The sequence below is a fragment of the Argopecten irradians genome, unplaced genomic scaffold (assembly GCF_041381155.1).
Source record: "Argopecten irradians isolate NY unplaced genomic scaffold, Ai_NY scaffold_0236, whole genome shotgun sequence".
Classification (NCBI taxonomy): domain Eukaryota; kingdom Metazoa; phylum Mollusca; class Bivalvia; order Pectinida; family Pectinidae; genus Argopecten; species Argopecten irradians.
In genome coordinates this window covers 39,863-55,899 of record NW_027187703.1, presented here as the reverse complement: position 1 = coordinate 55,899, position 16,037 = coordinate 39,863, and the positions used below count along the sequence as shown (strand labels likewise).

General features: G+C 36.0%; 1 protein-coding gene across 1 annotated transcript in view; it reads left to right on the top strand.

Annotated features, from left to right (window-relative positions):
* The first annotated feature begins 1,405 nt into the window (after nucleotides 1-1,405).
* LOC138312180 (uncharacterized) overlaps nucleotides 1,406-16,037 on the top strand; it is a 31,135-nt gene continuing 16,503 nt past the window's right edge. The window contains 12 exon segments of the mRNA XM_069253184.1: nucleotides 1,406-3,229; nucleotides 10,425-10,565; nucleotides 10,797-10,928; nucleotides 11,511-11,624; nucleotides 11,834-12,131; nucleotides 12,906-13,185; nucleotides 13,545-13,781; nucleotides 14,113-14,189; nucleotides 14,450-14,557; nucleotides 14,979-15,193; nucleotides 15,434-15,502; nucleotides 15,826-15,921. Of these exon segments, the coding sequence (XP_069109285.1) occupies nucleotides 2,979-3,229; nucleotides 10,425-10,565; nucleotides 10,797-10,928; nucleotides 11,511-11,624; nucleotides 11,834-12,131; nucleotides 12,906-13,185; nucleotides 13,545-13,781; nucleotides 14,113-14,189; nucleotides 14,450-14,557; nucleotides 14,979-15,193; nucleotides 15,434-15,502; nucleotides 15,826-15,921 (2,018 nt within the window). The 5' untranslated portion in view covers nucleotides 1,406-2,978.

The window sequence follows — 16,037 nt, the reverse complement described above, 5'->3', positions numbered from 1 at the left end:
CATCATCAGATGGTGGGCTATTCAAATCGCCTTTCGTCCGTGGTCCGTGGTCTGTCCGTCCGTCCGTCCTTCCGTCCATCCGTCCGTCCGTTAACAATTCTTGTTACCGCTATTTCTCAGAAAGTACCGAAGGGATCTTTTTCAAATTTCATATGTAGGTTCCCCTATGGCCCTAGTTGTGCATATTACATTTTGGGACGGATCGGTCAACAAGATGGCCGCCAGGTGGCCATCTTGGATTTTGATTGTTAAAGTTTGTTACCGCTATTTCTCAAAAAGTATTGAAGGAATCTTTCTCAAATTTCATATGTAGGTTCCCCCAGGGCCATAGTTGTGCATATTGCATTTTGGGACGGATCGGTCGACAAGATGGCCGACCGTCGGCCATCTTGGATTTTGATAGTTAAAGTTTGTTACCTCTATTTCCCAGAAAGTACTGAAGGGATCTTTCTCAAATTTCACATGTAGGTTCCCCTAGGGCCCTAGTTGTGCATATTGCATTTTGGGACCAATCGGTCTACAAGATGGCCAACCAGCGGCCATCTTGGATTTTGATAGTTAAAGTTTGTTACCGCTATTTCCCAGAAAGTACGGAAGGAATCTTTCTCAAATTTCATATGTAGGTTCCCCTAGGGCCCTAGTTGTGAATATTGCATTTTGGGACCAATCAGTCAACAAGATGGCCGACTGGCGGCCATCTTGGATTTTGATAGTTAAAGTTTGTTACCGCTATTTCCCAGAAAGTACTGAAGGGATCTTTCTCAAATTTCACATGTAAGTTCCCCTAGGACCCTAGTTGTGCATATTACATTTTGGGACGGATCGGTCAACAAGATGGCCGCCAGGTGGCCATCTTGGATTTTGATTGTTAAAGTTTGTTACCGCTATTTCTCAAAAAGTATTGAAGGAATCTTTCTCAAATTTCATATGTAGGTTCCCCCAGGGCCATAGTTGTGCATATTGCATTTTGGGACGGATCGGTCGACAAGATGGCCGACTGGCGGCCATCTTGGATTTTGATAGTTAAAGTTTGTTACCGCTATTTCCCAGAAAGTACTGAAGGGATCTTTCTCAAATTTCACATGTAAGTTCCCCTAGGACCCTAGTTGTGCATATTACATTTTGGGACGGATCGGTCAACAAGATGGCCGCCAGGTGGCCATCTTGGATTTTGATTGTTAAAGTTTGTTACCGCTATTTCTCAAAAAGTATTGAAGGAATCTTTCTCAAATTTCATATGTAGGTTCCCCCAGGGCCATAGTTGTGCATATTGCATTTTGGGACGGATCGGTCAACAAGATGGCCGACCGTCGGCCATCTTGGATTTTGATAGTTAAAGTTTGTTACCGCTATTTCCCAGAAAGTACGGAAGGAATCTTTCTCAAATTTCATATGTAGGTTCCCCTAGGGCCCTAGTTGTGAATATTGCATTTTGGGACCAATCAGTCAACAAGATGGCCGACTGGCGGCCATCTTGGATTTTGATAGTTAAAGTTTGTTACCGCTATTTCCCAGAAAGTACTGAAGGGATCTTTCTCAAATTTCACATGTAGGTTCCCCTAGGGCCCTAGTTGTGCATATTGCATTTTGGGACCAATCGGTCTACAAGATGGCCGACCAGCGGCCATCTTGGATTTTGATAGTTAAAGTTTGTTACCGCTATTTCCCAGAAAGTACGGAAGGAATCTTTCTCAAATTCCATATGTAGGTTCCCCTAGGGCCCTAGTTGTGCATATTGCATTTTGGGAGCGATCGGTCAACAAGATGGCCAACCGGCGGCCATCTTGGATTTTGATAGTTAAAGTTTGTTACCGCTATTTCTCAGAAAGTACTGAAGGGATCTTTCTCAAATTTCATATGTAAGTTCCCCTAGGACCCTAGTTGTGCATATTGCATTTTGGGACCGATCGGTCAACAAGATGGCTGAACGGCGGCCATCTTGGATTTTGATAGTTAAAGTTTGTTACCGCTATTTCTCAGAAAGTACTGAAGGGATCTTTCTTAAATTTCATGTGCAGGTTCCCGAAGGGGTCTAGTGCATTTTCTGACTGATCGGTCAGCAAGATGATCGACAGGTTGCCATCTTGGATTTTGATAATTGAAGTTGGTTACTGCTACATATCTCAGAAAGTACTGAAAAGATCTTTCTCAAGTTTCATATATAATATGTAGTAAAAGTTTGAAAAGCGGGGAAAAGATCCCTCTTTCTGTTGTCAGACATAGATCATTCTTTGGTGGGCGCCAAGATCCCTCTGGGATCTCTTGTTTTTTACTCTGAGCTTCTGGGGGATTTTAGAAAACAATGATGATACAGAGTACCAGACTCTGCCAGTAAATGTACCCTTGACAGTATTGTACAGTAGGGATATGTTAACACAATAATAGCTGGCTCGCCTTAGGCCGCCAACAAAACAAAGACTTTCTACATAGGAAACAACCTGCAAGAAGTATTAGCAATGCTTTTGATGGATTTGTTTTCTGAAGTTTCTTTCAAAGTTTGAATGTTTGTAACCATTTGGTTTGATTGGGATACCATTCTATTAACAGCCAGGGTCATTTAAGGATGTGCCAGGTTTAAAATTTAATAACTGTCCACTTGTGATCTCAGTTAATAAGGTGCGGTTTTTAATTGAGTTAATATGCATGTTTAAATAACCCTAAGTGTGGAATTGTTGCAGAACAAACACTACTGGATGCATTCACCATTAAAATGACCTTTAAAATTTCCCATTAAATTTCCTGTTAAATAACCATTAAATTCGCCCCTTAATCATGTACACATTAAAGGTAGGTTTCGCTCAAGCAAATAAATATTTTTTGTAAAACCAGACAAATAGGAGAAAAGACGAAAAATCATATTAAAAGTACCTCAATTTAATTTCTTAATGCATATGAAATTGAACAAACGTGTCTTGAATACAAAATTGATGGAAATCCTTGTTTAATATAAAACGACTGATGGACGAAATACGATGTAAATGACGTTTAGGTTGTCGAAGTTTCGCGCATGCGCATTGCTGCATACTAAGCGTAAACAAAACATGGATGATCGAAAGCGTGTGAGAAAAAAAACTGTGTCTGAATCGGCAACAAAGAGGAGGAAATTGGAATGGAGTCGGCAGCATCGAAGGATATCTTTAGGGATTGAACTTGAGAGGTGGAATGCTGCAAAAGTAGAGATCGAAGCCGCATCTGATGCAGAGCTTGCCAAGACTCTGTTGGACTCGTGGTAAGTTTAGATTTCAACATATGTCAGTGGACATGCCGTGTCAGATTAACTACATATATGTTTTATGTACTATGCTAGCGAGTGTGTTTCAATAACATGAAGTGTTTTAGATCATATGACATGTGTAAAACGATCCTTCAGACTTCGATTTGACTCATTTTTACGCAGACGAACTCGATAAAATAGGTCTGAACAGTTTACGATCGCTAATTAAGGGGCCTCATAAGGGGTAATGAAATGTAATTATACTAACACTAATTTATAAATAATCACGCATGTTTAATTTCCGTTTGCTGTAAACACAATATCTGTGGCAGCAATATGTGTAACATATATTATTTATATCATTATGAAACTTGTCTCTCAGCCGCCCGTGACGTTAGGTATTTCTATTAGTTGTTATTGTTTTTGGCGAGGATCACCTCGCCATTGTGATCCTGGTTGCAAAATTCTCTTACAGTCAATTTCCTCAATATGATTGGCTTAGAAATTGCTCGCAGATACTAGCGCTCCTAGCGGCAGTGTATTCAACAACTTTGATTTTACCGGGAATTTTAAATAGCAAATTTTGAATATGAAAGTTACTGATATAAGCGTATCTGTAACGTTGAAATAGGAATAGTATATTACGGCTTTTATATCCTTACTATATACACTATCCAAAAGATCTTCTGTTTGAAAATTTTCACCTGAATTATTTACAAAGTATCTAGACTTTTCGTTCCCAAAATGGTGTTTACAATGAATGAAGACGTTTCGTCCCAAAAATGCTTCGCTTCGAAGCTGGTTCCCCCCAGTCGTTTACTCCCTATTAGTGACAGTTATCCCGCAATGGAAAAAAAATGAAATCAATATTTCACCTCGAACATCAAAATTGATACCTTAATGCATTTTGTAATTTGAATCAAATTTGTCTCGGAGCAAATACATTTCATGGCGAAATGGAAATGCATTTATCACGGTTGTGTTATGGCACATGGCGTTCATCCGGAACTACAATGGAAGAAAGACAACTCTAACAAAATTTTGGACAAATTTGGTCTACTGATAAAATAGTACGTGACAGACGGTGAACATTTTGTAAATGTCCAGGGATGGCGTAATCTTAAAACTAACTGCAGTTAATAAGGTATGAATATTTACCACATCCATAATTATCGATAATTTTATAAGCACATGTATAAATATCAGATTATATCCATATACTAAAGTACGTTCAGAGATTACCACTAAACCATACTTTTAAAACATTTTAGTTATTTTCACCACAGGAGCTTGACGTTCTGATCATATACATACAGCATATTCATTAAACTAGGTAATACGAAGTAAATTTTTGGCCGAATGACATAAATCATATATGGAATGTTCATATAACTCGAAGTGATATTTTTAGCCCACCATCATCAGATGGTGGGCTATTCAAATCGCCTTTCGTCCGTGGTCCGTCGTTCCGTCCGTCCGTCCGTCCGTTAACAATTCTTGTTACCGCTATTTCTCAGAAAGTACTAAAGGGATCTTTTTCAAATTTCATATGTAGGTTCCCCTATGGCCCTAGTTGTGCATATTGCATTTTGGGACCGATCGGTCAACAAGATGGCCGACAGGCGGCCATCTTGGATTTTGATAGTTAAAGTTTGTTACCGCTATTTCTCAGAAAGTACAGAAGGGATCTTTCTCAAATTTCATATGTAGGTTCCCCTAGGACCCTAGTTGTGCATATTGCATTTTGGGACCGATCGGCGAACAAGATGGCCGACAGGCGGCCATCTTGGATTTTGATAGTTAAAGTTTGTTACCGCTATTTCTCAGAAAGTACTGAAGGGATCTTTCTCACATTTCATATGTAGGTTCCCCTCGGACCCTAGTTGTGCATATTGCGTTTTGGGACCGATCGGTCAACAAGATGGCGGACAGGCGGCCATCTTGGATTTTGATAGTTAAAGTTTGTTACCGCTATTTCTCAGAAAGTTTTGAAGGGATCTTTCTCAAATTTCATATGTTGGTTCTCCTAGGGCCCTAGTTGTGCATATTGGATTTTGGGACCAATCAGTCAACAAGATGGCTGACTGACTGACGGCCATCTTGGATTTTGATAGTTAAAGTTTGTTACCGCTATTTCTCAGAAAGTACTGAAGGGATCTCTCTCAAATTTCATATGCATGTTCCCCTTGAACCCTAGTTGTGTATATTGCATTTTGGGGAGTGATCGGTCAACAAGATAGCCGACCGGCGGCCATCTTGGATTTTGATAGTTAAAGTTTGTTAACACTATTTCCCAGAAAGTACTGAAGGAATCTTTCTCAAATTTCATATGTAGGTTCCCCTATGACCCTAGTTGTGCATATTGCATTTTGGGACAGATCGGTCAGCAAGATGATCAACAGGTAGCCATCTTGAATTTTGATAATTGAAGTTTGTTACTGTTACATATCTTTCTCAAGTTTCATATATAGTATGTAGTAAAAGTTTGAAAAGCAGGGAAAAGATCCCTCTTTCTGTTGTCAGACATAGATCATTCTTTGGTGGGCGCCAAGATCCCTCTGGGATCTCTTGTTTTTTATTGATAAAGTTCAAATGCATTTTCCATTTTACTCTTATACACCCCCAGTATAATATAATTGATGCATTTTCTTTTTAAAGTAATTTGTATGACACAAAATAAAAATTATGATTTATGTGTATATATCTTGGATTGGTTAATTCAATCTTTTATTTTCTACATTTCTGAAAAATGAATACCGGTAAATGCATAATGCAAGGCAAGTTATTTTTTAAAAACCGCAAACTTTATCTTAGAGTTAGTGTAATTATATATAACTTGTCATGTATATTTTCCACATTATAGTATTTTCATTTTTATAAGTATTAAGCAATTGTGATTCATAAATATAAGCAGTCGCATGCTCCATATTTGGATTGTTTTTAGCAGTTTTGTGAGCTATTTATAGTAGGGCTGTTACGAGTACCCGAGTACCCGGTTACGGGTCGGGTTGGGGATGTAACCGGGTCAAAAAATGTGTACCCGGGTACCCGTCAAAATAGGACAATTCGTCTGGATGTACGTAAACAAGTCCAGAACCTATATTAAAAGTATTACAAAATCCAACTCATTTGTTTTTGTTTTCATTCACCAAGGATGAAACCTTATCTTTTCAATACATTTAAATTCTCATGACCGTTTTTTGATGCGAGAACAATCTACTTGACGGACATGTGCACTTAAATAGGTCACACTATAGTCATATCGGATAACACAAGAGACCGTCCGAATGTAGTACTTCCTGTTGCGCATGTGCAAAAACATTCCTCTGGGACTGGTATAGCTACAGACACGCTGGCTAGACTGACACTTTACGGCAGCTCATTAGCAGTTATGAATGTCAAATAGAAATGAAGTAGACACTTAACGACTGAAGCTATCTTTACTGAACCCACATATGATTTCATCGAATCTCCGTCCATCAACCAATCTTTCCAAACAACAAACACAACGTAATCCAATTTGTTACAAAAGCAGTAGATCTGTGTCGAGTACCCGGGTACGGGTCGGGTACTAAAATTCGGGTACCCGGGGACAAAATTTAGAACCCGTGACAGCCCTAATTTATAGATATTAGGCAGTTTTGATTCGTACATTAAGCAGTCGCTTGTGCCATATTTGGACATTTTAGGCAGTTCAATTTGAAATAGACTGCCTAAGAACTGCCTAAAGTAAGCAGTCACATGCGCCATATATGGACATTTTAGGCAGTTCATTTTAAAACGGACTGCCTAAGAACTGCCTAATAACTGCCTAAAAACTGCTAAGGAACTGCTAACCGACTGCTAGTGGACTAGCTGTGAAGGTTAAGGGACTGCCAATTTTTCCAATGGATTGCTAAGAGTTAACAGTCCCAGCCAGTTGCATTATAAAGGCTAAAGAACTGCTAAAAGAACTGCTTATACAGTAAACTGTGAAGGCTTAAAAACTGCTTAAGAACTGCCTTCCACTTTGACATGGGTAGTTTTTTTAACTTTTCACTCAACAAAATAGACTTTACGCTTTTCATGATCAGCACCATCATTTTCTGTATAACTTATTAATTTACCACTGTACCCATGCATACGTGTGTATATTTATACTTCTTTGTGCACATTATATAACAACTGCTATATTACAAACAATTTATGAAGGACAAAACTCTTACATGTAAAACAGGAGGACTGAAGAGCAGCGGGAATTAAACTTCAATAATATTTCCTCTATGCTGGTATTGGTATTTATGATTAAAATGTTTAATTATATGATATTAGCCTTTTCAGTAATTACTCTGTTAACACATTTATTGTTTCCTTATGTTTTACAGAATGTCAGCATGCATGTTTCATTTCAACTGGAAACAGTCTAGGAGAAGAATTGTGTGAACAAAAAGAAGTAATTTTCCACTGTGGAAGCTTAATATTTTAATAATTATCAATCCGAAAAAATTCCTATCATCATCTTCAAATTCCTTATTGTGAATTTAACTGTAATATGATTTAAGCATATACCTGACATTTGTTTATATTCTATGACATGTACATGCTTGAAATGAAAAGAATAAATAAAAGATAATTTAAATTTAAAACACAATATGACATTAGCTGGTATATTTTTTGTCAAAAACATTTGAAGCTTATCGTTCATAACACACTAATCATCACCTTCGAGACAATTTAATGAAAATCAATTAAACATTAATTTGTATAACACAGGTCGTCTTATGTTTTCCCCGATTTGGCTATCAATGTATTAATTTTACTTTTTTTTCGGTCACCACATGAACTGCCTTTAAATCAATCACACCAATGAGACATACATTAACTGCATTCATTATAACACTGTAAGGCAATTCTGCAAGATCAGCGAACATTGTTGATTTACCTTGAATATCTACATGCACAGTATGGTACCATATGTAACAGGAGAGGAGAAAATGTAGCGGCAAGACCGGGATTCAATCCCGGGACTCTCCGAACACTAGCTAAGTGCTCTACCGTGCTCTACCTTGTCATCGATAATCGACCCAGTCCAGTCCCGCTACACTCCTCCCTCCTTTTTTGAATACATACGAGACCCTTTCAAACACCACAACCGTTGGTTATTTAGTTGGGTGCCAATTCTGTAACAGGAGAGAAGAAAATATAGCTCTTCCGACTGAGCTACCTGATCACCGATAGTCAACCCAGTCTGATCCCGCTACAAATATTTATCTGGTTATTTTATCTCCCTTCCTTATTTTCAATCTACCTTTATGACTTAGAATCTTACCTGGTGGAAAAGAATATTTTGTCTTACAAATCTCGACAAATTATGCACACTGTGATTGTTGCAAGCTAAACTACGTATCCGCTAGCTGATTACTGTTGATTGTTAATGATCTCAAACACACTAATTACTTATTGTGCCAATGTAAATATATTCTACTCTTTTCAAATATTCCTGATTACTATTCATGTGTAATATCTCAAAACATCGACATGTGCACGGAGTACGGCGGACCAGACAGCCGATGTTTTGGACATATCTGCTAGATATTTCAGTTTCAGGTTACGGTGGCCAATAAAAGAAAACAAACACAATGCGGTTTTCATATGTTATTTCTTCTAAATACAACACTTTTTGTGCAAGTTGTCAAGCATTTATGGGGAATATTTTGCATTGAAATTGTCACCTTCATACATCGGTTTTGGGACTCCCTGGACATTGTATTTCCCCATTTTTTGATGCGCAAAATATACTGATAGTAGATTTTTTCAGCATTTTCAGCCCTAAAAAGTACCTGCGCAAATTATACAAGTTTTTACGGTATATGATATTGAAATGTATCCCAAACTTTTTATCATATTATTTGCCAATAACACTGTTATGATATCAGAAATATTTGATGGTCTACAACAAATGTTACCTGAATTTTAACAATATTGCATAACATGGAAATTAGAACTTAATATCAGAAAGATAAAAATTGTGATATTCTCAAGACGTAAATCGGTACCACAACACCAGTTGATGTTATGGAATACAGAATTAGATTTATAAGAATTGTTTACATATCTAGGTACAGAACATAATGTTAATGGTAGCGTTTTTAAAGAAAGGGAAAAAACCTGCTGAACAAACAATTAAATCGGTGTTTGCTATTTATAAGAAATAAAGGAATGTATCTCTTCCTGTTCATCTTAAACTGAAAATATTTGATTCACTTGTAATGACAGTTTTAGTATACTCATCAGAGGTATGGGGATTTGAAAATAAAAAAAATGTTGTAGAAAAATTCAGTTGTAATTTTGTAAAACAATCCTGAAGTTAAGAAAGTGTACAAACAATTTCATGGTCTATGGTGAGCTAACAAGTTATCCGGTTTGAATTGAAGTTCGGATACAATGTATATCAATCAACTTGCTGTTTTACAAAAGAATAGTTACAAAACTTGTTAAAAGTAGACCAATTGACCAATTTATTCAAAAATCACGTGGTGGTGATATTGATAAGTCTTCTAGAGGACAGACATATTCTATATTTAAGACATTTTGTCATAGAAAAGTACGCCTCTTGTCTTTCTCTGCTGCAAACGATACTTGTTAACTGATACTGTGGTCCCAGGAACTTGATGACAATAGTCATTAAGAATGGATATTTTCATTAACATCAAATTAACAAGGAAAATGCTGAATGTGTTATAAAATCATTTGACATATAACATCATAGGAAATATTAGAATAGGTTTCCAAGATTTTAGTATGTGTCTCTTATTTTACACCTTGGTGTCCAAGGAATCCTCAAAAGTCCAAACTGGAAGGAACACCGGCCAAATATATTTCTTATTGTACAAAACTACAGTAGTATTGACCTTAAAAATATATTTCTCCTATCATCAAGACCGAGCCATTTAGTACTTTCAGTACTTTGATTATACTCTAGATCTTCTATTATTCAATTAGCATTGAAGTCACTAATTTTTATTTCGTCGGGGGAATGAAAGATTTTTTTGCAAAGCGTGTGAATCCGCTTAGCGATTATTATAATGTAGTAAAAATAATTATTGTTTTAATTAATTATGGAATGCTGTAGCCTGTTATACTTGATTTACATGTTAGCTGATACATGTAAATGTAAGGAAATACTGATTATGTAATTTCAGTAACTTTTTAGTAAATATTTTTGTTATAGGTATAGCAATAAACAAACAGCCCGCATCCAAAACCCAGTCTTAGAAGCTGCATCATCCACACCTGTCGGCCCTGGAGCTGTATTTTCAACTCCAGTAGTACCTGGATCAAAGCTGGTAGTTCCAGATATATCTGATATTGAGTAAGTACAATGTACATGTTTTATAGAATTATACGAAATTATTACTTGAAATTATTCTGGATGTTGTTATATTGATGATTATTTTCCAGAAATATTTTATGCTACGTAATTAATTTTATGATAATTACAACTAAATTATGATATACATGTGTTATCAACTAGGATTACATTTCTTTGTTTATTATCTTGATGCCAACGTTTTTTTTATTGATAAGTGGTGCTATTTTTTAGAGGGAGTGTCAAATCTTCTTGTGAGATATCTGGGGTTGAGGAATTGTCAACTGACAGTGAAGAGCCAACACATAAGAGCTTGTTAACACGCTATGAAGAGAAGGCAGCAAAAGCAGAGTCATCTTTTATAAGGTATCTACCTGTAGTGACATTTCTTTGTCACAATAATAAATATGTATATATTATTATACCAGACAGAAATGAATCTGTACTGATATAACTTACATCCAAAACATTAGCCATTATGGCATCATTCTGTTGACATGGAGATGTAGACTGTTCATGATCACCAGTATAACATTTTACGGATAATCATCATTGTTAACAATTGTGTTAGTCTAACCTAAACAACTGTAAAGCAGTGACCAATCAAATCTATGGTTTATAGAGATGCTAGGGATCTGTTGACAATCAATTCATAATCAATAGAGCACTGACTTTAGTCAGTGTGACAAATCCTAATAATAGATGTGAGTTATGAAGGCGATACACCAGTATCTAGCTAAAGAAACATCCTGAAAGAAAATAATGCTTATATAAAATGAAGATGCAAAATTATGACAAAGAATACCTTCCAGTATTGTGCTAAGGGCATTGTTGCAAAATTGATTTTAAACAATTACAAAAAAAAAAAAAAAAAAAAAAAAGTAATGCATAATCTTCATTATGATAAAAAAATGTATTGAGAAATATCAATTATATTTTATTTACCAGGTTTTCATTCTCCGAAGATGATGAGGCATTGAAAAAGGACGATACATACAGCCCTGCTGAAAGTGACATCAATGATGATTGTGATGATGATTTAGAGTTTGAAATGTCTTTATGGTAAGAATAATAAACTTTATAGCTTTTGCCAATAAAGGATCTCTAGCAGAAAGAATTTTTTTATGAAAACAGTTTTAATTTCAATAAAAATTAGAGTTAATTTGAATATTGATACTGATATACAGAAATATGTATTTTTGCAGAAACAAATATGAACATTCCACTTTCAGACCACTAATTTTACCAAAATCTTTATACATGTATTGCAGTGATGGTGATGAATTATATAGCCATTTGGAAACTCAGGTAATGGCAGATGATCTCCTTGACTTTGATATTCCTAATGAGGAGGAGGGAGAGGAGGAAGAAGAGGAGGAGGAGGAAGACATTGAAGACCTTTCTGGTGATGAGGTGGATGTAGTTCAGGAGAAAAAGTCCATTTGCTTTGAATCCTCACTGAAAAAACTTGCCCATCTACGGATTCCAAGTGTTTGCCAGAAAAAAAACTGTGACGGGAAAATTTCCATTAGCTTTAGATATGTTAGAAGTGCTGTTCAACTTGTTTGGGTAAGTTTCTACCGACGACTGTTTTCATTTCAACTTGTATGTATGGCAAGAATGACTTTAGGGCATATGGTTCTAATATTGGACTAGAGGGGCTGACGGTGGCTGAGTGGTTAGATGTCTCGACATTTTACCACACAGACTCCAGCTCTGGGATGCAGGTTCAAATCCCATTTGGGGCAGTTGCCAGGTACAGACGGCTAGTTGGTTGTTTTTTAGCCCACCATCATCAGATGGTGGGCTATTCAAATCGCCTTTCGTTCGTGGTCCGTCGTCCGTCCGTCCGTCCGTCCGTTAACAATTCTTGTTACCGCTATTTCTCAGAAAATACTGAAGGGATCTTTCTCAAATTTCATATACAGGTTCCCCTAGGACTCTAGTTTCCGGGTACTATGGCTTTCTTCCACCAACAAACCTGGTACGTTCTTACATGACCTTGGCTGTAAAAGGACATTAAACTGATAAAATTTAAACCAAACTGTTGGACTAGTGATAAATGCTACTAAATAATAACTGACTTATACCTTCTTTCAAGCCAGGCTAATGTCAGAATTCTAAATACAATAATTGGACGACTCCACAGAAAAAAATACCTATAGCTAGTAGTACAAAAAATGTATTATGAACGAGCTACCCAATTTTCATTATGTAAGTGAAATAAGTGAAATCAGCTTTTAAATCTCCTTTCTTTTCTCTTTTAGACTGCTATTGTTTGTTGTTTATGTATTCATTTATGAGAATGCTATATTTCATACAAGCATGATTTGTTTTCATTAGATATGCACTGGAGGACACACGGTGTACACATGGAACTCCCAGCCAAAAATTAAAAGAATGTTTTCGGGGAATTTGCTGATGTCAGCAGTCATTCTTATTAGTGGCAACAACTTCCAGAAAATTTCTCTTATGGCCAAATTCCTGAACCTAGGCATGATTTCATCCACAACCCATCATCGAATTCAAAGGTTATTTACTGCCCCAGTCATCAATAGCAGTTACCAACAGATGATGATGGCGATTTTACAAAGACACAGAGGAAAGGAAATCATCATTGCAGGTAATTATTTCTTATAACAGAAACATATGAAATATATGATTTGTTTTGAATGCAAGATTCTTAGAGGAAACCACCAAAAGGTATTCTGTGAAAGCTACATAATATATACACTGTATTCTATTATATTATGTTATGAAAGCTAGTAAAAACATTCATACCTGTTGCGACATGTTACTTTGAAATTTTAAGTTTAAAGTTGAGACTTCCAAAACAAAACCAAGCAGATCATATTCAAGTTCTCCGTTTCTTTTTTTTTTTTTGTGTATATTAAATGGGGCAGACGTGTGTTCATCCGTTTTTCTATCTATAACTTGATGATAGATGTTTCTCTTTTTCTATATTATGTTTTATGTTTGTAGGGGATGGTCATAATGATAGTCCTGGTCATTCGGCTATGTACTGCACATATTCTTTTATGGAATATGAAACCAAGGACATAATCAGCAGTGTCATCATAGACAAAAGAATGACACAGCTAAACTCTACTGCAATGGAGAAAGAGGGTTTCATAAGGGCTTTGCAGTACCTTCTGGAAAATGATATAGATGTGAAAGAGGTTTGAACAGATGCACATCCCCAGATCACAGCTTTACTGCGTATGTGTTTTGTTCTTTCATAACCCATTTAATTTATTAAGTGAACTTTATTCGTATTTATAATTGATCAGAGTAGTAGTAAATTACTGATCATCGGTTGAAGGTTAATCTCTGTTGACTCCTTTAATTCTTCACCATGTTACTAAACATATTTATCACATGGCTGTTTGTAAAACATAAATCAACAATAAACCATGAACTTCCTATTGATATTTATAATCCAGTACAGATAAAGTATGAGTTCATCATATCAATATAACAATCATACAGAAATACTCTATTATCTCATACTGATTGTGCAAAATAATTACATGATTCATTATGGTTTCAGGTGAAAGATATCCTCAAATCTGTCATAGTTATGACACTTGGCATGGTGCAAAAAACATCGGAAAGAAAATAAATGCAGTAAGTTTGAAATATTTGCAGCCATGAATAGTTTTGTGTTTACATCTGTACATGAAATACATTACAAATAATTGCATTATTAGTCATTGAGATGATCAAAATCCAAGATGGCTGCCTGTCGGCCATCTTGAAGACTTATTGTTTCCAAAATGCACTATCTGCATCCTTACTAGGGAAAGCAATATTAACTGTTTGTTATTACTGTTTCTAAATGTGCTATCTAAGAAATTTCATATTTAGGTTTCTCTTTGTCTTCACAGGTTGCATCAGAAAGCAGAAATAAAATGCTAAGACCATGGGCTTCAGACATAATCAACCATTTCCGGTACTGCAGTCGAAAAGCTGAAGGCAGCGAGATTGCTCTTATAGTAAGTATATAGAGATAAAAAAAGGTTTAACATTCTTTTCATGTGGTAAAGGTGTTCTGAAATGAAAACAAGAAAGCAAGTGCATGTCTATCATCTGTTTCATGCGATTTCTTCTTCTTGTTTTAGCCTGTTGCACACTAGGAATGGTTATACAATGTTCAAATACATAACCTAACTACATTCAAAGTGCAAGATGTAACAATGGATGAATTTTTAGTGACCCCTTTGTCAATTACAAAGAAGCCAAGACAGTTGATTATAAGTATTATAAGTCCAGTGTTGTATTGGGTTAGTATTATCAGCATTGGTCAAATTTATGACAATGCCCATGATAAATGAATGCAGTATTGCCTAATATCTGTCCTTTGTCTTTAAACATTTAAACTTACCATAACATTTCACCTCCTGTGTTATTATTTAGGCTAGATGGAAAGGGATATTGCACCATACTACCAATGTACATGAATGGATGAGTGGAGATGGGGCAGGACCAGCTGCCAGTGAACATGACCTAATAAACCAGGAGGAGCATCAAGACAAATGGTTAGAGCCAGGCTCTGATGCCCACTCTGCCCTTGGAAAATTGGTCTTAGACACCAGACTTCTCCACAAAATGAAGTTCTTTGTGAACTTTAGGTAAGGCCGAGTAGTTCACATTGTAATACCTATCACAAGTTAATAATTTTGTCCATCTTGTATTCAATCAGTCTCTACACATGACTAGCTTGTAAGATTTAGTAGAATCATGGTTGCAATTGTAATGCAAATCTTCACATGATGCATTAATTTCACATCAACTTATTGGTGAGGGTAGAATTTAGGGCAGTACATTTCAAATCATTATGGCAATAATATGTTTCCCTCATATTTTTTCAGGCACACAGGCGAATTAGAGAGCTTCCATGAGCAAATTCTGATGTATGCTGCCAAAAGATTTACTTATGTGTAAGTATTATTTCGTTAGATATATTGATTCAATATGTGTTTTCATCGGATTTATTTTGTTATTGGAGTATCAGATGCACATTCATTGTCTGTGTCAGTCTTTATATTATCCAATTTCTTTCAAAATATTCTTTTAAAACATATTAGCCTTTTGATTTGTGTTGTGGTATGCAGATGTACATGTACATTATAGGTTTTAATTTTTTCAAAGATCTGTGTACCTAACAAAGTAAGATTTTAGAACTCTACTTATTTTAGGATGAATGTAGAACGTACATAATACAATATAGATTTTGAATTTATTGTGAGCATCTGTTTTTTAGATTCCCAATGTACAGAGCTAGGAACCAGCTTGCTGTCCTGGATTACCAGCACCACAAGAACAGACAAACTGTTGCTACCAAAGAGGGGGAAACCAGGTATGCAATCTCAATTAGCTAAGTCAGATGTAATGACGTTGAGAAAGAGGTACCATTCCAACTTATATAAATTGATAAAGTCAGATGAAAAAGAATATTATAAGCTCAATAATTAC